General features: G+C 38.8%; 1 protein-coding gene across 2 annotated transcripts in view; it reads left to right on the top strand.

Annotated features, from left to right (window-relative positions):
• Positions 1-26,079, top strand: part of MSRB3 (methionine sulfoxide reductase B3) — a 168,643-nt gene extending 142,564 nt beyond the window's left edge. For both annotated transcript variants that reach the window (XM_028532201.2, XM_028532202.2), the window contains exons 6-7: positions 15,069-15,166; positions 23,476-26,079. In XM_028532201.2, the coding sequence (XP_028388002.1) occupies positions 15,069-15,166; positions 23,476-23,637 (260 nt within the window). In that variant the 3' untranslated portion in view covers positions 23,638-26,079. The remainder of the gene's footprint in view (positions 1-15,068; positions 15,167-23,475) is intronic.
• The last annotated feature ends 162 nt before the right edge of the window (positions 26,080-26,241 follow it).

Genomic DNA, 26,241 nt, shown 5'->3' with positions numbered 1-26,241 from the left:
TCATTAAGTTAAGTAAGGGTTACCTGAACATAAGCACTGATACCGCCACAGTCAGCTGATCTGATAACCGAGATGACTCCTGTGTGACTGAGGGGCAAGGGAGCATCTGCAGTGTGGATATGCTGGACAAAGGGGTGAGTTACCTCCTGGGCAGGATAGAACATTCACACATACACAGGAGGAGCATGGGTTAACTTGTCGGCAGTTTAGCAGAACTGTATGACTCAAGTTTGTGTTTGGCCTTCTTCATGCATTTTGGAAGCCTCGGCATTTGGCATTTATTGTCTCTGAGGGCACCTTTGAGTTTTAAACTGTCCTGCCACTTCAGAGTGGAAGCCTTTGGGTGCTTTGATACAAAGGCCCCACAGGCAGGGGTTATAAATTTAATGTGGTCCACTGATTTTTTGTGGAAGAATGATTTTCTCTTATTCATTCTCTCTCTATTCACCCCTTTTTCAGTAAGAATAACTAACACCTTCAAATTCTTCTCCAAGTTCTACTTTTTACCCTCCCCAGACATTTTTAACGTCAAATTTCAGTAATTCTAATTTCAGTCCTCTCTTTATCCATCATGTGCAGAGGACTGCACATCATGTGCAGAATATCCATCATATTCTCATAAGGCTATGAGAATATGGGTAAACATGGGGTAGAACCCTGTGAACAGAGATTTTCTGCAGGATGAGGAACAGAGCTAAGAAAATAGAGGGTGAAAGATTACATTTGAAATCTGTATGATATATTCACATTTATGCATTTATAAATGCTTAATAAGTATGTGTATGATAATTTTAAAAGGCAACATGAGCTAAGCAAAAAGCCGTGAAAAGAGTAATGACATTAAGATATCTTGGATGCAATACCAGGGCAATACCTGGAACTGAGCAAGAAGTTGAGATTAATTGAGAGCTAAAAATTATTTGTGTATGAGAAACATTACAAACAAAAATGCACAAAAAACCCTGTTAAAAAGCAAAGATCTATTATTGTGCTGGCTCTTGATTTACACCTTAAGGTAAAGTAGGTGGTTTTAAAAAATATTTTATATAGCCCCAGATCTTAGTGAATTTCTGTTAAGGAAGCTTTCTAATTTTTACTTGGCCTTTAAGACCATGATTTTGGGTGTTATTTAATAATACATGCTTGAGGCTTAAAAAAATAGTTACACTGAAAGGAAGTCAAATGTCTAAAGGAAATGAGACTATATACTGCTATAACAATGCTAGAGTTACCACGTCTTCCCAAATTTTACGCTACTCAAGCCAGAAAAGATCCAAGAAATTGCATAGGCACCGCATGGCATACTACCAAGAGCAAGTAATCCATGGAGTACTATACTCTGGTCTAGTGGCATAAGGAACAATAAATACTTGAGAGGTGATCTTTGTCAAAAATGTCTGAAATGCATACCTTGATTTATTGTATATCATTTTTACAATTTTTGTTAATACTTTCAGCCCCAATTTGGTTCACGTATTCAACAAATACTTATTCACTACCTACTCAGTACTAGGTAGTCAAGTCTGGCACGTGCACCTTGCATCATTTACAACTGGGTTAGTGGGATAGGACTAAGCATTGCTGCACAATCAACAGAATGACATGTCAACCTATAGACTATGGAATATGCTATGAATGTGCTTGGGCCTTTATGGAATTTAACTCTTTTTTTGTCATGGTGGTACAGTGCCAAGTTAAAATATGTGTGCAGTACCATACCACATTAGCCTAATTCATCCATCTAAAATTCAACTTCTTCATGTGATGACACCTAAATTTTAATGCATTAAGCTTTCCATTGGTCAGAATCAAAGCCATTGAAACTTTCAAATTAGAAAGGCCACTTACGAGGTCTGTCTGGAAAAAGTGCAGCCATTGTTAATATAATTAGAATGGTTTGCATGACGTCAGTGTAACCTGGCAGCCTAGGAGAGTGGACTAGAATGTGCATGCATGAACAATGCCAACTTCATTGTACTAGTCAGTAGGGGCAGTAGACACCATCAAGTGAGCATGTGTGGTATGTGGGCCTCGCATTCAAAATGACCGAGTAAGTAGAGCAACTGAATCTGCATCAAATTTTGCATTGAACTTGAACATTCCTTCATGAAAACTATTTGGATTATTCCGAAGGCCACAGCTATGGGCAACTGGTGATTGGCAACTTTATCATGACAACAAACCCACTCATGCATCATGTCTTATGCAGAAATTTTTGGTGAAACATCAAATCACTCAGGTGACTCAGCCCATCTACAGCCAAGATTTGGTGTCCTGTGACTTCCAGCTTTTCTGAAAACTAAAATCACCTTTGAAAGGGAAGATATTTCAGACCGTTGATGAGATTCAGGAAAATATGATGGGGCAGCTGATGGCAACTGGGAGAACTGTGTGAGGTCCCACAGTGCCTACTTTGAAGGGGACTGAGACATCATTGTCCTATGTACAATATGTCTTGTATCCTGTATCTTCTTCAGTAAATGTCTCTATTTTTCATATTACGTGACTGGGTACCTTCTGGACAGACCTCATATACCCACGGGTCTTGCTTGATACAGGACTTTGGCTCCACAGACTAGTTTAGTTTCAGCCCTTTCAAGTATTCAAAGAGCTGTTGAGATGAGGGATGTCAAGTGGATTACTTTCATGGAGATCCCTAGAATATGTATACAAATTTGGGATGGAGAGAAGACTATCTATCAGCCAGGTGCCAAAACCTTCAGTAGATATTAGTAAGTGGTCTAGAGATTCTATAACTAATCCTATAACAAAGACTTTTGTGATTGTGTATTTTAAAACCAAAGCAAGGATTATTTTTAAATCTCATACTTCCAGAGTAACAAGAATACACACAAAAGATGCATTCAGCCAAAATTTATTAAATGCTAGGCACCCTTTTGGGAGCTTTGACTGTATCAAGAACTAAATAATTGTGTCTGACATGGAATCTTCACTCTAGTCAATAGTTTAGGGAATACAGTCAAGAAACAAATAAACAAAAAATATAAACAGTAAGTTATAGTATATGACAAAGTGATTAAGTATATAAAAAAGAAGAGCAGAGTAATGGGAATTGAGGGTTAGTGAAAGGTTTCCCTAATGGGTTTTTAAAAGAATGAATAGTAATCAGAGTATGCCTCGGTTTGATGTAGTGTGCTTCATGCCTTTTTGATGTAATTTATTTCAAAATTTTAATATATTAGAAAATGTACAGTGCTTGTAAGTTGCTTCAACTTTGCTGTGTGTGCAACAAAGGTGAAATGTCTTTGTTCATATAAACAACTCTAAGCAATTGTTTTGTTCTAAAATATTTGTGTTTAATAGCTTTTCTGAGCTATCTGTTCCATTTCAAAGGATTTTTTTTCAAGATGGTTTGTCAGGAATTTAAATTGTAACAGGTATAACTAAGTTTTGATGCATCACAAAAAGTTGATGTAGAGCAGTGAAGGATCACAGATTTATTAAAACAAGGAAATATTTTATTTCAGGTTGTAGTCCTTAAAGGTACAGAATACAATAAAGATCTGAAGCCTATTTAAAAATTGAGAGAGATTTCAGTTAGGGAAAAAATATCCCTAATTGGGAAATTTAGGTAAGTAAAAGAATCTCAAGACTTAATTCCCTCTTAGAAGTAGTAATCTTATGTTTTTATCAGGGATATAAATTTAGGAGAGGAATTATTCTGAAATTTTTATAAGGCCCCAACTAAAGAATGTAAGTAACATTTGACATTCCCAAATAATACTATGTAGTGAATAGACCTAATCAAGACTGCAGCTGAATGGAACACTGTTTCACTTTTAGTCTGTGTTGCATGTTGCTGAGAACAGAATCTGTGTTTCTTTGAATTTCCCCATCCTATATCCCTCCTGGTATTCTTAAGGTCAGTTAAGCACAGTAAATAATCTTTACTCAGCAAGCAACCCAAATTACCATCTTGCCATCCGATGTAGCTAATAAATTCTAAGTAAACTCTAAACTCTTTGTGAAGCATCCCTAATGGATACCTCACAGGACTGAAGGGCTTTTGGAAGCAAAATAAAATAATCATCTAAAGTTGAATGTTTTTGGATAAAGGTGACTAGGTCAGCACTAAATTTAAAGCCAGTCTGAGAGACATTTTTTAATGGCACTTAGAAATTATGGCTAAAGGTCAGGCTGTTACATGTGATGTTGCTCAGATCCTTTGATGCTAAAGGTCTACAACTGACTAATGTGTAAGATATATTTTTAAAAACATTAACTATGATTTAAAGTAGCAAGAGACAATGTTCAGGCCAGGGAAAATAAAGCCCCCTTTTCTAGTTTTTTTGGTTGAAATGGTATGAGTTCAGTAATTTTATTGAATCTGAAAAAAATTATTAATAGCTCCCTCCATGAAGGGAAATAGGGAAGCTTGCCCCTGTCGATACCTGCTTAGGAGTTTCTGAGATATTTTGAGATCGCAAGAAAACTGTTGTTGAAATCCATACCAGTTAGAGATCTTGTGTGTTTGTAACCATTTAAAAATGCTGTGCAGAGCTCAAAGGAATTAGCAAAGCCTGACACAGTATAGCTACATTATTAATCTCCAAAGAGAATAGACACCAGATGTTCACACTGCCCAAAGTGCTCCTGACAGTCTTTAGTCATATTGTCCTTTGATGGATTCAAATGCCTGAAATGTTTATGGGCAATAAGGCTATGTGGTTTCTCCATATGAAATTACTAATAATCAGCTTGAAGAAATGAACCATTTCTGATAGGAAGAAAACTAAACATTAAATTTGATATTTGTAAAAATTGCCTGAAGCAAACTAGTAGAACTTTTTTTGCCTGCTTTTAAAAATTTCTTTGATTTGCCCTGACTAGTGTGGCTCCATTGGCTGGGTGTCATCCCCCAGAGCAAAAGGTTGCTGGTTCAATTCCTCATCAGGGCACATGCCTTGGTGGTGGGTCGATCCCTGGTGGGGCACGTACCAAAAGCAACCAGTCAGTGTTTCTCTCTCACATCAGTGTTTCTCTCCCTCTCTTTTTCCCTTCCCCTCTCTCTAAAAATAAATAAATAAAATCTTAAAAAAAGTTTCTTCAATTGGCCTAGTAATGGGCTTCTCCAAATTAAGCGATAATATATAGCAACTGAGTGGTGCAGGGGAAGCGTGCTGTGTCTATAACCTAGAGGTTGATGGATCAAACTAAGTGATAATATTTTAAGTAAGTCTAATTTTGTCGTCAAATAATAAAATGTGATGTTTGAGTTATTAATTAATTTATTCAGCAAATACTTCCATGAGCTAGGGGTTGAGGATATAGTAGTAAACAAAGCAATCATAGTCCCATGGAGCTTAGTGAGAGAAGCAGATATTAACTAAAAATTGCCCATGTAAGTAAGTAATTGCAAATTGTGATACATGCTGTGATGAGAAAGGACTGGTTGTTGTGAACGTGCTTGACAGGGGAACCTGACCTAGAGTTAAAGCTCTGAATTCATTTTTCCAACCACATTTATTGAGCACCTACTTTGTGCCTAAAAGAAGATTACTGTGGTCATTTACACACAACTCACAATTCGGTAGACTAAATGATATTATGATTAACAACAACAAACAATTTAAAAGTAAACAGAAGATAAAAAAGATTCCAAGAATGGAATTTTATTTTAGTCATCTAGTCTTTCTTCAAATATAGCTTTTGTTCAATATTCTAAGGAGCATTTGAGTAATGCTTAAGATTTTTTAACATGGCTAAATATTTTCTTATTACTCATTTTATTGCTTAAGTTTCATTAAAAAGTAATATTGTAATATTTTAAACACTTTAGAAAACAGGAAAAGGTGGGGTCAGTGAGAGGGACCCCCAGAATCCAAATATCTTAGCATGAGCATCGTTATAGCCATCAAGCTAGTTTACAAAGCCTTCCCACCAGGCTTTGTAAAGAGGAGACATTTGTTCACTCCGCTTCGCATGTGCCTTTCAACCCAGCAGAGCTCAGCTTCTGTCATCATCTCATCGAATGGCTCTTTCTAAAGTCCTGCAGATCCCCTGATTGTTAAATTCAGCAGTCTCCTTTCAGATCTTATTTGACTTGTCCTTTCTATAGTTTATGTCACTGCAGCCTGCTATCTAACTCTGTCCTGGTACTCTGTCCTCCTCCTATTTCTTGAAATGCTCTCTTTTATTTTCCTTCACTGACTCTTATTCCTCAGCTTACCTTTTAAGTACTTGTCTGATTCTCCACTCTGGTTATGTATATTTGCCTCCTACATCTCATCCATAACCTTACTGTCTTCTATGCTCTAATGACTTTCACATCTGTATCTTTGGCCAGGGTCTCACTTTTGAGCCCAAATATTCCTCTGCCTCTTAGATAGTTTCTCTGTCTAAATTTGGAAAGTAAATGTATGACTAGCATAATCCAGCTGGTAACCTAGTATGCTGTCCTGCTCCTTCACTCCCCACAGGTACCTCAGCGGCAGAGTCAAAGAATTCTGTTCTCTTAATCTCTCCCCACCTTTCCAGTCCCATTGCAAATGTCTTCATTTAGAGCTTCATCAGTCCTGTTCCCATATATGGTCTTCCATCTGGCATATTTGTTTCCACCCTTCTTCTTATCCCCCATCCCCCACCTACTTCCAGAGCTATCTTCCTAAAACATAAGTCTGATCATGTTACTAGTCTGCTTAAATGCCTTTGGCTGGCCCCTCATCAACATGACATCTAAATGGCCACTGCCACTTAGAACTACTGGAGTTACTTTGACAAAGAGATGAAAAGAGCAAGGTAACTGGTAGCCAAAGTAAAATTAATGCTTGAGTTGCATATTATACTTAAAATTTTTTAGCATTTCTTATCTTTGTGAATTTTTAGAGTCTATAGATCTATGCTAACTTACATATATATATTTTTAAACTTCCTGCTTTTTAAGGTAAGTATTTTAAGCACTATTTTTATTTGTGGTACTGGTTAGTAAAGCTGAAGGAAGAATGGGAAAATGTTTGCCAAAACCAATGATTTTCTTTTTGTCATTATGACTGTTAAACTATTTTCATGACTGGAATAGTTTGCCTCTTGAGACTATTGCTTATTTGCAGTAATGAAATTATGTCATCAGCATTTAGGGGGATACTTGTCCTCATATTTGCAACTGCAGGAGGAGAGAAATGGAGTACTCACACTGTACCTGACAGTCAAATACAGTGTTGAGAAGTAGTCCCAGAAGTTTTTTTCACTGAATTGTCAGGGAGAAGCCCATCCTGACATCCATCCATCTTAACTCAGAGGCCATTGTGGGTGTCATAATGTAAGTGTTAATCCCATGCACTTGGCCCATAATCACTTTTTAAGTAGAGTCAAATCTGAGCCAGCTGAAGCTGTTAAGCCTTACATTGTTTTGGTATTTTTTATCAGTAAGGTAGGTAATAATAAAACCCAAAGTCTGTTACCTCCTCCCATAAAATATTAGATCAAGAGAGTAAAATCTGCAGTGTATTAAAAAGAAATTTTGGTGTCTTATCCAAAATGATAGATGGTGTATCCTATTTGCTTCCTTCTCTCCCAAGAGATTGCTTTAAGTGAGAGCAAGAAAAACAAACAAACAAACAAAAGAGGAGGAGGAAGGGGAGGAAGCGAGGAAAGAAGAAGGAGTACGTTGCAAAGAGTATTGGAGTGAGGGTGAGGATGGGGTCTTGAGCAGGCAAGAAATTTTAGTGAATGTTTCCAAGAAAAAAAAGGGTGGATGTAGATTAATGGGTAAGACTGATTAAAGAAAACTGTAGCCCAAACTTTTGCAGAGATGCCCGGCAGGATTATAAAGAGGCTCAGAGTGCAGAATTGTCAAGAGCAAAAGGGTGTGGGGTGGGGAACTCTCAAGAAGGTGTTTAACTCAAAGTCTAAAGAACAGTTAGACTAGTTTTACGTCTTTTTCACTTTTTTAATGTATTGTTTCAATTTTTCAGATTTTTAAATTGAATTTATTGGGGTGATTTTAATGAAATTCTGCAAGTTTCGGGTATATAATTCTATAATACATCATCCGTATATTATATTGTGTGTTCACCACTCCAAGTTAAGTCTCCTTCCATCACCATTTACTTCCCCCCACCATCTTCCTCACTTTCATATTTAGAAGGACAGATCATCAATTTCACAAAAACAAAATAACTGGAACACTGTTCTGTTAAGATGTTAAACAACCCATCTGGGAGAATTGGGGGCTGCTGTTGAGGTATGGTACTCCAGAGTGCACCATCCCCCAATCAGGTATTCAGGGAACCCAAGGACAAACTTGTCTACCAGCAAATGATGACAATGTTGCCAGAGCTTCCAGCCAGCTTTTCAAAAGTTCAAACACACCGAGGAAACAGACCCTCATGTATCCAATGTTAGAGGAAACCTACATCAGCTGCATAAATAGGAATGATCGATCAAGGATCACCAGAGATATATAAAGAAAGCCAGAAGAATGGAAGACAAAAGACCAAGATAAAGAGAAAAATTGCCCCAGAGGAGGCAGAGATATTTTAGAGAATAATAGAAAAACTCAAACAAAACAACTCTAGTCTATATTCTCTCTAATTCAGTAACAAATATTGATATTTAAAATATTTCAATATAAAATAAGATGATACTATAAAAACAAACTGTGAATAATGTGAAAAATAAGTTGCCAGAAGATACTTGTGATACAATGTCATTTATATAAAACTGTAAACATTTTTCATTGTTTATGGATATAGACATATATAGACAGTAAATGAAACAAGTGTGGGAATGGTCCATAAACAGTTCCCTTTGGGGCACCAGCAGGTGAGGGAGGACAGGAAAAGACTGGAGGCAGACCTGGCTGTAATTGTAACATTTTATTTTCTTAGAAAAAGAGAAAAATCTGCAGCAACTATAGAAAAAATGTTATTACCTGTTAAATCTGGGTACCTAATTTCTGTTAAATCATGAATACCTATTATACAGGGTGGGGCAAAATTAGTTTTACAGTTGTAAGTACATAAAACACAGAGCTTATTCTTGTATTATTATTTATTAATTATATTATTTTCATACAAACAACTGTAAACCTACTTTTGCTCCACCCTGTATTCTGTATACTTTTGCATATGTTTGAAATATTTGTAATTAAAAATTAAAATGTTGAATTACAGAAGGTTTTGTGAAATTGTATAATAAAGTCATGGTTCAAACAAAGGCCAAAGAAAATCTGGTGTGCCTGTTAACACATGGTGCAGTGTGAAGAAAGGAAAATCTGTTTGACTTTAGGCAGCCAGTTGGATGGTTGGAGAAGGAGGTAGAACCCCAGATCTCTTCAGCGCTGCATACAGCCGTAATGACGTGGATGCTGTTTACTAGCTTCAACTCCTTAGGATCAATCTGTGTAGAAGCATGGAAGACTTGGTTATGGTTGGGCACTGGAGTGTGGGGAGGAATACGTGAGGGGAGGGTCAGGGCTCTAGGGAGGTCTTATGGAATGGAGAGTCAAATGATAGTAAGCTCCAGGATAATCAAACATTCATTTGTTCTTCAGATAGTTTTTTGCAACACCTCTTATGTCACAGGCACTATTTTAAGTGATTGGCAATACAGTGGTGAGTGAAACAAACTCCTTGATCTTATTGAATTTATATTTTAGCTCAAGGAGTGGACATTACCAAATGGGTTAAGAATTAAAAATAATGTAACTATCAAAAATTGGAAGGGCAGTGAAAGATGTGAGTAAGTATGAATAGTGAATCTTCATCATTCACAAGAGGGAATCAGTTTATACTGTCTAAAACAGCATTGTCCAATGGTGGACATTTCTGTATCTGTGGAAATGATCATGGAGATACTCTGTGTCTGTATCTGTGTTGTTCAAGAGAGTAGCCATTAACTACATGTGACTGTTGAGAACTTGAAATGTTGAGACTGTTGAGGAAATAAAAATTTAATCTTATTTAATTTTATTTAAACTGTGACATGTAGCTGGTAGCAGCTGTATTGGACAATGCAGCTTTAAAATGAAGGAATGAAGAGATAGCAGCATAAACATATTTGCTTAGAATTAAACCAAAATCCTTTTAACCTGGTTGTCTGCAGGGGTGCAGAGAAGTGAAAGGGAATAATTCACTGAGTCATCTTGCAGTATTCGATTTTCTACTACATGCATGTATCTGGTTGATTGCTACATAAACTTTTGGGTTTTGAGGGGGAGTAGAGAATCCTCCTTTTAAAAATGAGAAAAGTTATACATGAAGTGTCAGTTGAAGTGAATAATTTGTCAAGAATCAGAGCTCTATGAGTCAAACAATTATTTTTAGCAGGGGGACTTCAGAGAGAGTTTTATTATTTGGCTTGCGGTAGCTAATAAGGTGAGTTGTCATTAGTGAGATTAACAGATTCTGGCTTCAGAGAAACCAAAAGCTACACGTTTTGAAATATGGTCTTGGAATTGTAGAGCTTCGAGAATTGGTAACACACACAAAAATATAGATCGGCAAATCACCAGCTTGTCTAACCAAAACCAGACTGAAATGTATACTGTCATTATTAAACTATCACCTAAGCCCAACTGGGATTTACTATGATTAAATCTACTTTGCATTTGAAGATAAGAAAATATTTGTAATTATATTGCAATTCAATGAAATTTTTGGTCATGGATACTTTCTGCTGTGTTCCACTGATGGGTCATGTAGCCAACTAATGGAGGTTTCTAGTTTTTGGTTGGGGCTTTGGGAGGATGTGGGGGAAATGAAGCTGTATGGATAGCAGTCCTTGTTGAATGAAGAGTAGGGGAATGAGGGCCACATTTTCTAAATGTGATACAGTTGGAGTTGGCTTCAACTTGTTTATAATTTGTTGCTAGTTTTAACAACTTCAAATATTTTTGAAAGCAGGCAAGTTTGGGCTAGAGACTTTTTCTCAGGAGACAGTTGGAGTGAAACATTTAAAAATTTCCAACAGAACACTACTTGTGAAGAACTGTGTCATTATTCAGTTACAGGTTCAAGAAGACTCAGAGCAGCTTAAATTCAACCACTTTATGAGTGAGAAGGAATCATTCTACTGTAATTTAAAAAATTGTTCTAGTGTAGATGGTAGCAAGCACCAAGAATCTAGTGTTATAATTAATAGGATCACCTGCTCTTAATTCAAGATGTAAGTGAATAGATTCTAGATTTGCTTTACATTATACCAGCAGTATTAAGTTATGTCTGCAGATTACTTTGGCCTGATGGTTGGAAAAAATTGAGGCAGAACTGCCATATTGCAGCTTGTCCACTTTAGTTGTAGTACCTGTATTTATTTAATATCCAGAAATGAGAATCCTTTGAGGGGAAAAGCTATTTATTGCATGTAAGATATTCTTGATAATAATAGCCTATTATCTTTAAGAGTACAGTTTATAATACACCCAAATCTAACCTCATCTAGTAGAAACAAAGGGATGTATTGGGGGTGGGGTGAGCCAACTGTTTATACAGGTTTTCAATCGGCTTTTCTCTTAGAAAGTCCATGGAATGCATCCAAAACTAATAATGTTTTGTTAGATGAGAAGACCAAAAGGGAAATCCTAAAGAAAGGAGGATGGATGATCTTTCTTTAATGTCAAAACTGACATAAACAGCCCCCCCCACCTTTGCTCAAGATAGTTTTCTCAACAAGACCCAGATTGCTTCAGTCTTTGCCTATTACCCTTTGAAGCACTTTCCTTATTATTAGGAGTGGGGGCAGGGTTTCCTTTGAGGATTTTTACAGCAGTGAAGAGTTCCTCCTTTAAATATTTTCACATGATGAGGGAATTCCGCTTTCAAAGTGCTGTCATCACTGTGCCTTCTCCACCATAAGACAATCTATTCCTGGGTGAAGGGCCTTCTTAGTTTGACTGTCAATAAGGACTTACCTTTCTGATGGGTTCTCTTTCTGTGTAGCTGCACTTTCCTGAGAGACCCTAGAAAAAACTCAACATTCCCCTGTGTTAACCTTGTTGGTGAAGTTGGCCATGCTTTTCTTTTGAAGAATGTTTGTTCCATCACACGGGGTGATAATCTTCACCTTGGTTTCCCTTGTCAGTCTCCACTAATTAAGATTTGGGTGATGGATTGCATATTCCATCTTGAAAACTACATTTCTAATACAGTGAAAAGGGACACTGTATGAATTGGGGAAAGTTATGAAATTTTTTAAGAGACTTTTCCAGTGTTTAAATAATGCCTTAGTAAACAACAAATAAACTATTCAAGTATCAACAAATTTCTCAGAAACATTGAAATCTTTTGAGAAACTCTACTATGTTTTTGAACATAGTCTTCTGGAAAATTCTATAAATATTTAACTCATGGTTACAAGATGTATAGCTATATGGTTTAATAACTCATTCAAAAGCAGTTCACTTTCCTTCCCAAAATCTTTAGTCAGCAATGATTCACAATTGTTAGGAAAGATTAGTATTAAGAAACCCCAACAAAATGAAGAGTTTTCTCAGTATTAATGTCTAAGGGTGCACTTCTAAGCCTTTGTGGTTGTTTCAGATAAATGAATAAAAAATACGTCCCAAACTAGATTTTGTCATTGGACTTTCCCTGTGAACGGTTTGGTCATTGGAAGGTAAAAGAATCAGTGTTGTGTAGCATTTATTCTCACCTGCTTTACCAAGGCCTGTAACTGTAACACGGTAACTACCAGCCAATCCAGACATGGCGCTAAGCATATTTCTTAAAACCTGCCACCACCTTCTTGCTAGAGTGCTCAAGTTAATGACCTCTCGGCCTTTTGTTGAGGAACAAAGTGGAACATAGGAAGAGAGCCCTAGACTAAAGCCAGACTACCCGTATTCTACATTGGTACATTGGCAAGTAACTGATGCTTCTCCTCCCTCCCCCCCAAACCCTGTAAGTGAGCGACCTAAATAATCTTCATGTTTTTACCATCCTAAATAAATAAATCTACTTCACCTACATAGAGAGGCTTTAATGTAATGATTGAACCAAGTTACATACTCCAGGGAGAAACCAGCATTGATATTTCTTAGTCTAATTGATAAAGTAAGAAGTATGATTATATTTTCTCTTTCCTGTGAAACTCTCTGATGTACCATAATTATTCATCCCATTTTTTAAATGTAAGGCTCATTGAAAATTATTTTTAAAAATGTTTGAGCTGTGCCTTTGTGCTGTATTCTATGACAGGCAGTGAGTTCAGATTCTGGCTTCAAAGTACTCACCACCTAGTCATGGCAGACAGCATGAAAACAAATGAATTACAAATCCAGTGAGATAAGTAGGACAAGATAAATTATGTATGATGCAGGGGTAGCATGGGAGGGGGAACACACACACACACACATATAATTTACATATATGTATATATAGTTTCTCTGTACCTATTTTTAATTCTACAAATAGGGAAATGTATGTGGAAGGGGTAGAGGCAGCTTTATGGGAAATTAAAAACAAAATAACATTCCTAATTTTTTACCTGTTTTCTATTGAATCAATTATGTCCACCCATAATATTAGTTGTCATAAGCTGCACTCAAGTGAATTATGATGTGTGAGGTTAAAAAATACTGAATGTTCTTTCTTTTCATAAATAAGTTATTTTTCAATGTACTCAAACATACATTAAAACTCTCTTTACTAGCAATTGTCACTTCTGTCATTGAACAAAGAACACCTAAATGTGTCAAGTAATCATCATAAACTAAATACTACAGCCTAAAATATGTTCAGATTCTCTTTAGAATTTGGACAATAGGGAAATTGGAGTTTTCTAAAGAATACTGGTGTGTCTTGGCATAATTAATTTTTGTGGAATGTTATAACTAGAAGGGCAAGATTTTCCTGGTGATTTGCAGTAATCTTAGACTCAAATCAAGGAATGGGAAAGTGTTCCAAGTCTGGGGTTGAATCCAGCATTGACAGTGACAGCTATGCTGTCGTGGAGTGGGGGGTGGGGAGCTTAGCAGAGTTCCTTATAAAAATTTGGCCTGAACTAAATTGTTTTGTTTAAAACTGGAAATGGTATTGTGAAGTTTGCATTCTCTTTTCCTTCAATAAGTGTATTAAAACAAAGCACCATGTTTTTAAAGGGTTTCCTCCTTTCTGCAGGAATAAATTTGGCTTCTGTAAAAGAAAAAAAATGCACCAGCAATTCAGCAACATTGCACCTCTTTCATCATTTTGGGGGTGCAGGTTTCAGCTCAGTAACTCCCGACATATTTTCTGGAAACATGTAAAAACATGCCTATAAGTACTGAACATAAAACATGACTTTACACTCATAAACATTTGTATAATCTTATGGTCCATAAGTACTGAACATAAAACCTGACTTTACACTCATAAACGTTTGTACAATCTTATGGTCCATTTACCACTGAGTTTCTTAAAGTTTTTAAAAATCATTAGAATAAATGAAAATTGGAACAAGATGCTATTTGAGAGAAGGTGCTATCCAGAAATGCCAGAAGAGCACTGTGCAGTGACTCTCCCATGAAGTGAGCCAGCCTCTTGCCCATAAAATAGATAGAAGCAATGCTTTCCAGATACCACCATCCTGAGAAATTAAATTAAGATGGAAGCACCAGAATATTCATTTTTTAGTATTTTAGCCACCCAAACTAAGTAATGAAAAAGCACACTTCCTAGAGGGGTGTGGCATAATTGGAAAGTTAGAAGCCTGACCAATTGGATTGTGTTTTGGAAAATAGCACATTGTAAGGCTCATAGTGTTTTGGGGCTGTGCCCAGCAACCCTAAGATAAGAGAGAGAAGAAAAGGTGGTTCGAGGGAGCTTTGTAAGTCCAGGGATGTTCGAGAAAACTACCAAATGGTCTGAGAATGTCTCATGAAAAAGAAAATCCCAATGCAACTATAATCTGAATGTGAGGAAAAGGTTATTCTTAAAAAATAGTTGCATTGTTGTAAAATATATTCGCTTTCACTTTTTGACATTTTTTTTCAGGCTGAAAAAGGTAAGCATGATTCATAAACTAAAGATGTCCATCCTTTGCTTAGTATTTCCTTAAAATTGCATTCTAACACAAGACTTTGTATCTCTCCTCTCCCTGTTTTGGTTCCTGTGTCTTCTCTGCCCTAGGCTGGCCTTCCTTCTATGATGTGATCAGTTCGGATGCTATCACATTTACAGATGACTTTTCCTACGGGATGCACAGGGTGGAAACAAGCTGCTCTCAGGTGAGTTCACCCCACCTGGAAACCCAAGGCTCATTCTGCATTGCCAGCACTCCCAGTTCTCCTGGTTTTGCTAAATACAGCAACCAAAGCGTAGTGAGTGACTGATCATGAAAGGGGAAGGACAACCACAGTGAAGTCTCTATGAAGTCTTCATGGTATCTGAGTCTTCAAGTGTTTATAGCAAGTGCAGTTACAGGTCAGTCATTGGCTTCAACATGAGACAACATCATTGGGAGGAAAATCATTGCCACTTGACTCAATACAGTGGGGAATGTGCTATTCTGAGGGCATGTGAAGATTTCATCCTGTGGCCTTAGGTAATCTGATGTTTATTTAGGTCATCCTCCTCTCCCTGATGTTCTGTGTACTCATTATTCAGTCATCACACCTCTAATGGTAATGGTCTAGGCACAGTGACTAGAGACCCCGGAAACAGCTTTCCCTGGATGCGTGTGAGGTGGGAGGCTAGAGAATGGCAGTAAGAATAGGATGTTCAATGGTAGGCTGTATGAGCACAGAGGGAGAATATGGGATAATTTCTTCTCTACTTCTCCAAGAATATAGACCTGTCCTCATTTCCAAGGATGTTGTAGTTAGTTCCTTTACTCTGCTCTCACCAGATTTACTCTGCTGGCTGTAAGACAGAAAATGAGCATGTGTTGAGGAGGAGACAAAAATAGTTAATCTGTCATCCCAGTCAAGAGACTTGAATATATGGGTATTTTGTGCTTAAACCTAGAGACATTGCTAGAACCTCCTTGCACATAGAATAAGAGCAACCACATATTCTATTCTATAGTAGGTAGTCCTGTTCTTATCTCCTATATAAGTGAGTGAAATGCAAAATCTGATTATTTTGACACTGAAACTCATTGATACTACAGAGTATTTTGTTGAGGGTTGTCTGTTGCATGTATCAAAAGTAAAGGGGGAACATCAGGCAGCTGTAATAGCCAAGTGATTGCCACATGGGTCTCCCTCATCATTCTTTTACTTGCCCTTTAACCCCCTCCATCAGGCACAAGAGTTTATGGAGTAGGTGGCCTATTTACTACCAAGTGGGGAGGGAGATGGTTCAACCCTAACCATCTGATGAAGTTCTGTTTTCATTTTTTCAAAAAATTAGGCTGGCAAGTTTACTGGTTTCAGATATGAGAGGTACTTTTCCTTTGAAAAGCAGACTTCTTATTTTATGTAAGTCACAGTTTAACTTCACTCTTGGTTCTCAGATATGTGTCTCTGAGCAAGACAGTGGAACGTTGTGAGGCTGGGTCTCACCTTCTGAGATTCTAATTTAATTGTTTGGAAAGTCCTGAACATCAGCATTTTTAAAAGATCCTCTGGTTAACGATCACAATAGCCTTTTTAGGTACATACTGTCATTTTCTCTCATTTTACAGTTGAGGAAACTGAGGTACAAGGAAGACAATTACACTTGTGTAATTTTACATAGGTTTCAGTGGCAGAACTGAGATGGAACTTGGGTGTTTGGCTCCAGAGCTTTCTGTGGTGCTTAGATAGATAGACAGACAGAGAGAGAGACAGACCATAGAGAGTCACATTGAAATAAGAAAAAAAATCCTATTGTTCCTTAGTAGTACTTTAATTCAATGCAGTTTTGAATCTAATTGAATTTTAATTGATATTTTTATAACTGCCACAAAAACAAATTATGACTATCTACCCATGACATATATTTGACAAAATAGTAACTTGGAGGGTACCTAGTAATTTATAACTTAGGAACCTACATATTATGGAAGCCTATTTTAAAGGAAGTCTATACTTAAGGAATCCTATTTTAAAGCTAATATTTTTCTATCCCTCCATTCCTTCTTTTCCTCCCTCCATTCCTTCTTTCCCTCCCTCCCTCCCTTCCTTCTTTCCTTCTTTTCCTCCCTCCCTTCCTCCCTCCCTTCCTTCCTTCCTTCCTTCCTTCCTTCCTTCCTTCCTTCCTTCCTTCCTTCCTTCCTTCCAGCTGCCTTAAAGGCTGTTGTATGACTGCTACTCTCCTTGTTCACTTAGAACCCACTTTCAAATGTTGAGTCTCATGAAAACCAAATAAAAAAGACATAGAAAAAAGTGAGGGGTAAGATGGCTCTCATGAAGGCTCTACTCTCTGATGGCTTTGTGACTAGTTCTTAAAATTCACAGTTGAAATAAATTTCTCCTGTCTCTCTGCCAGTCAGAGAGATAACATGAGTAGTAGTAAAGGAAATACCATGAAAGTGACCAAAGAGAAATGAAACCCAAAAACTGTGCCAAAATTAGACAGAATTCATAAAAAAAAATATCCAGCTAACCAGGTAGAGCTCTCAGCCCTTGGTTCAAGGCCTGGTGATCATGACTGTATTATTTGGGTGAAGAGTAACAGTTGGGTGAAGAACTAACACTGTCTGGTTCTTTCAGCTTCTTTTTCTACCACCTTTACTTCTCATATTTAAAAAGGATTCAACCCTTTCTTAAATAAAAGTCTTAGGTTTAAAGAGAAGAGGGAATTTCTTCCCCTAAGGCACATGCAAAAGTACATGCTTTGTGCGGTAAGCTCCCTGTAGAAAATAGTCGGTGCCAGCCCCCAGAATGATAATGTTTGCCGGACTCTTTCCCATGTGAGCAGAGGAGGGGGTGTCTGCCACCAAGTGCAGCAGCGGCTCCCTGAAGTAAAGGGGCCGAGTATCTTTCATATCAGTTATTTTTGTCTTTTAATGTGTGTTTCACACACACGTTTATTTTCCTTTTGTTTTACATTTTCCTTTAGTTTTCTTTTTTCTGATTTTTCATTTGTCCTTTTTATCTTAACTTTAACAACTGCTTTAATGGTTTCCATACTAGAGTAACCAATTGTATTTTACTTCCTGGTTTCTTATTCTTTCATTCTCAGTTTATCTTCTTTTGCCTTCTAGTCTTTCAGTTTACCTAGACTCTTCCCCTATCTCAACTTCTCCCATCTTTTTGTTTTGTTTTGTTTCCTTTTTGATATGATGGGGTGTGGAAAGCTTCTCTGGTTTGCTTCTTCCCTTTCTAGATTTCTTGTATTTTGAATTCACAAATCTTGTTCCTTCCCTGGACTGGGTTGTAACAATATATTATAGTTTGTGTTCTGAAGAATCCGCTAGATGCTGTTAGCACGTTGTAGACATTCTCCGTTGGACCTGTTGCATGAGGAACTTCTTCCCTTGTAGTGAAGGTGCAGTACCTAAACATGAAGACCCTTTTGCTGCCGTCTCATACAAACAAACTGAGCTTGCATGGATGAAACCAGTAGACTCAACCTGCTTGGTTGGCAATGTGGCATTATTTTTTTTTGCTCCATTGGTCCCTAATGCTTGCTGTATAGTACTTAGAATTCTTAGTCTTTTTTTTTTAATTGTGACATGGATCATACCATCATACCACGCAGTGAATTAGGCTTCATACTTGGACAGAAATTGCAAACGTGTTAGGAGCCATAACCTACCACCCCTTTACACCACATTGTAGTTTTCCCATGTGTCCAGTGACTTCTGAAGTAATAATACTTTAGTAAACTTTTATTGAGAAAGTTAAGCTTGACTCAGTACTATCACCACTTTTCAGAGGAACATTGCAATAAGGCCTTTCTGTAAGAATTGCTGTGTGAGGAACGCAGCACACGGCCTGATCTTTAAGTTAACGGCACAGGAGCAAGCAAGGGGGTGGGGACTCTTCACGGGCCTCCTTAGGATTCCTGCTGGTGGGGGAGGTAGGTGAGGCTGTTACATTCTGATTTGTGTTATAACCATATTCGTTTTCTTTTACTATTCTGTCTCCTGAACTGAGGAATTATATTCCAGTTATCTCTCCAAGGAGGACCTTTATCTTAAATTTGCCCACTTTTGGTGGGCACACTTACCTTTCCACTGGTTATAGCAATTTCCTAACAATTTTCCGTTACAAAGAATTTTCCTTAATTTTATTTAGTTTACATTTTCAGTTAGTGATAAAATACACTGCTTCTATTCCAGTTTCACTGACCACTGTGAATAATTGTTTGGCAGCATCTCCCTAATCTTCCAATCCCAGCCTGTTAATACTTTGTCAGGAGTTTAAATTCAGTGCAAAGAGGTAAGATTTGCATGGTTTAAGCTGTAGTTCAGAGAAGGAAGTCCCTGCTGGAAATATACTTCTTTCTTCAGATCAAAATTCTACATCTGAAGCAAATGGGAGACCAATAAATCACATAACTTTTTGTAGTAATCTTTAAGGAAACCATCAGATCCCAGAGTTTACCCGCGTTGGAATCTATTTATGATGGCTGCTATTATTGCTTGGATCTACGGTAGAGCCCCTTAAGTTTGTTTTAGATCATTATTAATTTCTTCTAACTCAGCCAAATCAACAGAAAGGTAAATATCCACCAATACAAAGTATTTTTCAAAAGTTAAGCAGTTTTTGGTAAAACCCCAAACCTTATTAATCTTTTGCAGATGACAACTCGTATATTGCTGATGATTAAAGATACCCATGTGTTACAATAGGGTTTCAGACTCACAGCCCATCTCTCTTTTTCTTGATCTTTCAGTAAAATCATAATGCTAAACTGGTGACTTTATAATCATTTCCTTGGCAAAAGATTAATATCATAAGCACAGAGGAAAAGAGCCCTACTTACACACAAGTGTCTTCAATAACAGTGGGAGAAAACAGGATACTACTGGCAAAGTAAATTGCTTTTCTTCTTAAAACGCTTTTCTCCTTCCCATCCTGCCCCACGTGCCCAAGTGTAAAAGCCCCGCTTTGAAACTACTTCATCTTGTAGATCAAACACTTAAGAGAAAATGACAATAATAAAGCCCCAAACATCCTAGGAAGAGCTGGGAGAAAGCCCTCCAGGACAGCTGGGAATACATCAGTGTAGAAGTATGTAACTATGTTGAATGCACTATTTGTGTTTCTTATGTACACGAGTGAGAATTGCAGTCAGGTTTTAAAGAATTATGCTAAGTTTGATGCTCAGTCACTTTGGGGGAGGTCCTTTCCCTCGGTTCCCCATAGGTTCTTTAGTTGCCAGCTTTTATAAGTTGGGAGGCTTTGGTAATAAAGGATTCTTGTGAGAATTAAAAATTTTTCTTTTGAACAATTATTTCTTATTTTTCAGAATAAGAGCTAGAATAGTCATAGTTTGCATTTTACCTGTAAAATACAGAAATACATAATCCTTTTAAAACAACTTTCAAAATTCACACAAAAGATTCTACCCTGAAATAAATCATTAACAGCAGGTTTCTGAGATTTCTCCATCGGGCAACTAGTTTGTTTCAGTTACAACCAGGTGTGCCGAGAGACCCCGACACATTGCCAGTTGGCTGGGGCTGGGGAGGCCGAGCTCGCAGGCGGCTACAGAAACAACGCATCACTGACAACTTCCATTCATCATCCCAGCCTTCGGCCAGAGGTAGAAGCTGGAAAGAATGGGCTCCATGTGCGTTCTCTGGGAGGAGCCTTCAGGACTTGTGCACTTTTAAAAGAAACCCGGTAACAGTCTTTCATGTGAGACTAGATGTACCTGGAGGACTCAGACAGGGTGCTGTGTGGTTAGGCTTCCCTCTTACAAATGGCCTCTCAGCTTTGCAGGCATAGGGAATGGACAGGTGTGTGGGGGCACAGATGTGAATGAGCTCCTTGCAAAGCTTTGAAATGTCGCTTCTTCCTCTGGCATCTGAGCCAGAAGTGAATCTTCCAGAACACTTCATGGCAAGCATGACAGTGCTTTCATTCTCATTTTTACACCTTTTCTGAGGATTTCCCTGACCCCTCCCCAACCCACCAGAGTTGTTTGCAAATGACTTTTGTGGCCTTTTTCTGACTGAAATTTCTCTTTCTAGCCCCCTCCCTTTGTCTTCTGCCCAGATTAGGCTCATCCAGAGTCTGTGTTTTCCTTTCTGTTAAACCAAAAGACTAGCTCCAGATTTAGCAAATGAAGCTGCACACCAATAGCCAGCTCAGTTCAACAGATTAAATTATTCTAATTTGGAATTTTTACAAATGATTTGGGAAATGAAGACCCTACAAATACTTCTAAATGGCTTCAAGCATATCCTGACTGTGCTTTATTTTTGGAGTAAGGTAAATAGAACTGTTTTCTAAATATGCCCAAGAGATGATTAATAAAGGCAATATCATTTACTTTGCCCGGATAGCTGTATTCAGTCATTGAAGAAAAAAAAACTATCAGAGGCTTTTATGTGAAAACTCCACCTCTCAGATGCCAAGTGATCAAAGTGCCGGGGCTGCATGTGAGATCAATAACGCGCACACACACTGGTCACTGAGAGCACCGGTTCCTGCTGGCCTGCACGCTGACTGTTTTGGCAGGCAGAACTAGGTGTTTTCCCGTGTCCATTGGGTAAGCATATGTATTTTTTACTGGTGCATCTTAGCTGCTGATGCCTGAAAATTTGGCCTCAATTGTTTATAGAAAGGAAAAGCAATCTGAGCTGTCAGCCTTGATATTACCTAAACCTGCATAGAATGTGGTAAAATAATGCAAGATTTGTTTTTTAGGCCTGTTTCATATTTTCCAGGCAATAGATCAAATCAGTTCAGGGTTCATTTTTAGTTCTTTAATAAGCTGACACAGTATGTTGGCAGTAAAATAAGAATGCACTTTTAACATGGAAGTGCCATGTAGCCGAACTTGCTATTTGTGCTATTTATTAACATACCTAGAGCACCCTCGAGAATTGAGTGTAGCACTTTCAATGGGGAAACTTAGATTCTTGCTCTTTTCCTTGTAATGAGCCCTGTCCCTCACTTCTCTCTCACTGTCTCCATTTGGTGTCTTAGCCCTATTCGCTCGTGACCTCCTGCTTTCTTTTTTCCTGCAATTTATGTGTTTTACACACTAAACAAGCAGTGAGAAGAATTAATGAATCACCCATTATGACTCTTCTCTCATGTTCTTCCCTAAACCTTGACTCCTCTGTATGTTCAAAATGCCCTTCCCTAGAGACTCCTCCTTCACTGCGGTCAGGTTCTCATGCAAAGTCGTACCAGGAGAGCCACCCCTGACCACCACATCTAAAATGTCAGCCTCCAACCCTGACACTTCATGTCGCGTTTTTTTTCTGCTTAGCACTTATTTCTCCACCTTACTTTACAGTTCCTTTATGTCCTTGTGTACATATTATCTGTTTCTCCTGCTAGAATTTAAGCTCCATGGGGGCAGGGGTTGTCCTGTATCTCCAGAGTCTGGGACAGTGCCTGGCATGTAGCAGGCACACTCCATAAACATTTACTAAAAGAATGAATGGAAGTCATTTGCTCCAGGCTTTTGTTTCTTTGCTACATGATGAATGATGTATTTTCACAGTCTGTTTGAATGCTGTGCACTAATGTCTCCATATGCTTCACCCCAATCCCCACTGAAGTAGGGTGAGGGGTAGGTAAGTGTGACCTATGCTATCGTCTCCTGGAGCCTCACCCACCAGCCCAGTGGTTAGTGCAGGGCTTTATTCAGTGAGCCAGCCTTTTTCGAGACATTTTCTCTGGGCCACATTTCTCTTAACCACCATAAAAAACAGTCTTCCCTCCTGCCTGTCTGGATTCTGTGCCTGTTCTCCTTCCCCAGCTTTTTTGGATGGTTGGCAGCATGGATTTGAGCTAAACAGCTTATTCCTTCTTCACATGGTAACACAGTTCATGCCACTAAAGAAACCAGCACAGCACTCCACCTATTGGAAGGCAAAAAAAAAAAGACTGTGTGGCCAAGCAACGCTTCCGTTGGCCACACTTGCAGTCCTGGTGACCGTGACGAATCCGTGGAGCCTTGCCGTTGCTTTGCTGGGTGCCAGGAACATCCAGGGCTGCTCTGATGTTAAGTTTTACTGCCCATGAAAGCAAACATCACCTCCGTCATGGCCAGTTAAACAGTATCTTTTACAGGGGACTTCTGCATATCTGAAACCCACCCATCCAAAGCCAAAAGTAATGCCAGGGGGAGAGATTTTATTCTGCCATGTTTCTTACAAGAGGAGATCAAGGGTCAACTCAATTCATAAAATTACTGCAGTCATTTTTCAGCTGGCTGAGAGACTTCACAGATCAAAAAATACAGTGGCTTCTAAATGATTTCTGATATGCACAATTCTAGTGTTTTTTCTTCTCAGCATGTGGTGCAGAGCCTGCCAGAAACCATCTTTGCAGCTATTGACAGGCAGATTAGAAATCATCCACGATGGTTTCCATCATTTCTCCACAGGCTGGTCATCCATTTAAACTGCTTAATGGGAGTTCCTCTCAAAGCCCGCTTTGTACACACTTTTCGCTTACATTTTGCTCTTCTCTTTCAGTGTGGAGCTCACCTTGGGCACATTTTTGATGACGGACCCCGTCCAACTGGCAAAAGATACTGCATAAACTCGGCTTCCTTGTCCTTCATACCTGCAGACGGCAGCAGCGGTGCGACAGGGGGCGGGGGCAGCCCAGCCCAGGCGGACAAAACGGAGCTGTAGGGGCCAGGGAGTGATGGAAACAAGTGTACTTAACACACAGCTAATTAACAGAATTCAGAAGTGTCTATCCTAGATATATTTTTTCAAAAGAATATAAGGGCAGTTTTGTGCTATTGATATATTTCTTCTTTTGCTTAAACAGAGGCTCTGGCCACTGATGTATTTTGCTATTGACTAGATCTGGAACTGTTTATAACTTTAGCGAGCAGAGATAGCTTTGTAAAACTTCTCTATAAGCCAGTTAAGCACCACTTGGCATTATTTTCTTCACGCACATAGCTTCTTTTGAGATCCCTCCACCCCCTCCTTGGTTAAGAGGCTGAAGGTGCTTGGTCTTTAAGTGTGGAAATCGAGATCTCCTACACAGTGTTAAACACCAGAGCTCGGAAGTGCAGGGCACCGAGACCTACGAGACACATGGCCCTGAGGCATTTGTACAGATAAGGATGGAGTGATGCCTTCTGAGACTTCTTAGCTTTGTGGACAGTTTGAGCTAAGGTCGTTTATTCTCACTAAAAGGGTGTGAAGGTCTAAAGTCTTTCCTTATGTTAAATTGTTGCCAGATCTGAGGGGGCGCACTGAGTATTGGGGCAGAGGAGTAAACATTACCTCACGGTTAGGCCTTTATTTTATTTTCCATTGAACACATTGGAATGTAAGACAACTGTAAACTGTGGAGCTCTGTTTTGTCCAAAGTTCACAAAGAAGAACACCTGCCATTGCCTTTTATAAGTCCGTCCCTCCACACCTAATACCAGCTGCATCTGGAAGGGCATTTTGGTGAATTCCACTGTGTAAACTAAAATATTGGGAACAACGCACTTCATCAAGGCAGCAGCAATAGGAGAGCAGAGAAGACCAAAGAGGAAGTCCTGGGTGCTGATGCAGCCAGTATTACGCAGAAGGGCTGACAAGGTGCTGCAAGTAACAAACAGTACCGCAAGTACCACACAGAACCCTAAGGGAGGGACTTTGTGTGCAAGTTCAGGAAGACCCTGGAGAGACAATGGATATTAAAATACAAATAGCCAGGAGCTCGAGTCCCGCCCTTGACACCAATCTGTTGTGCGGCAAGAGACAATCCATTTAGCTTCTTCATGCCTATCCCTCATGTCTAAACTGGGACTTACATTATTTGTAAAATAATTGACACTCTCAGGGCAAAATTACAATATTATATTGCTATACAGTTAAGATCAGTGTTGTAAAATTAAACTGATCTGGTTCTAATTGCCTCAAAGGCCAAACCCAGGCATTTGAAATGGAAAGAAGCAGAGAGGAGGTACAGTTAGCTGATTGGTATGGAAACAGTTGGGCGAAGAGCCAGAAATTTTTCTTTGTAGCAGTATGGCTGGTTTTACTCTGAGAAGCTCTGCTCGGTTGTATAACATGTAGTCTGGTGGGATGGCTGTCATTGCACACCAGAAGGCTTTCACGGGTCTGAGCCGCGGTGTTACAGATTGCTATCCCTGGAGCCAGGTGTGAAGGTGCAGTGTATGGCTGATATGTTTTGTGTCTGTAACCTTGGATGCTAACCCTGAAGTGCAGTTTTTTGGAAATTTTTTTTTGTAAATCTTTGAGAGCTCGTGAAGATTGATGTCTTTCCTTAGACATACCACGGCAAAAATAAGAGAGGCACTTGACAATGTTACAGAAATGAGAAAATGAGAAGTTGTGACAAATCGAAATGTCAGTGTGGTCATGTCCACATTCCTGTATGTGTCTGCAGCTTCCTGGCGAGGCCCTGACATCCCAGTGACTCTTCCTTGTCATGTTTGCTACAAGTTTGCAATTTCAGATAAGTTATGCTCGTCTTCCCTCGGCTCCCAGGTGTTTCCCCTCAGGCCCTGGGGTCACTCGGGAATTTGCAGGTTTCACTCCCCTGTAGAAATGAGATTTAAAATTTAAGATCATTGAAGCCTCAGCATCCAGAAGTTCCTAGAAGCTGTTCCCAAGCTCACAGAGGGAGCCCCAACATTTCCCTGTGACCCTGCGATCCCATGTGGAATCGGCCAGTGTGAAGTCCGCCCTTGGGGGCGCACACAGCCCTTCTCACGTCACTGCAGTCACGTGTGGCGGCCCGCCCCGGGGCAGGTTGGACACGAGCCACAGTGTCGGGACAGACAAGGAAGATAAATTAGGGGCTTCTTTCCTCTCCCCAGAGACTCTGGGTTCTCTTTGTTCCTTCATTTTTATTATAGGGCTTAACATTTCCCTCAAAGAACTCTCTTTCTAATCCTTAGTCTATGTTTCATGGAAAGCCAGTTTTTATTCTACCACGTTTTCCAGCATCAACTTTAAGAAAAATGTAACATCCATAGAAAAAAAAGTGGGGTGTATGCATGTGGTTTAATTCCAGATTGCTTTTGAGTTTAAGTGGTATCAAATTTCAGTATATTTCTGTCTTATGTTAAGGAAATATATTACTAAAATGTCAGTGAGCAATAATGTCAGCTGTCGAGCACTAGATTTATTTTTGCAGGATATGGAGTGCAATGAACTGAGTCAATATGGCGAGGTGTATGTGATCTGTGGGAGTTATGCCATTTAGCATAGGAAATGCATGGGACTTTCCCTCTCTGCTCTCCAGCCCTTCTCGCGCTG

This window comes from Phyllostomus discolor, chromosome 2 (genome assembly GCF_004126475.2).
Source record: "Phyllostomus discolor isolate MPI-MPIP mPhyDis1 chromosome 2, mPhyDis1.pri.v3, whole genome shotgun sequence".
Taxonomy (NCBI): Eukaryota; Metazoa; Chordata; class Mammalia; order Chiroptera; family Phyllostomidae; genus Phyllostomus; species Phyllostomus discolor.
Note: the sequence above shows the minus strand (reverse complement) of the source record. Positions and strands in the feature narration are given on the sequence as shown.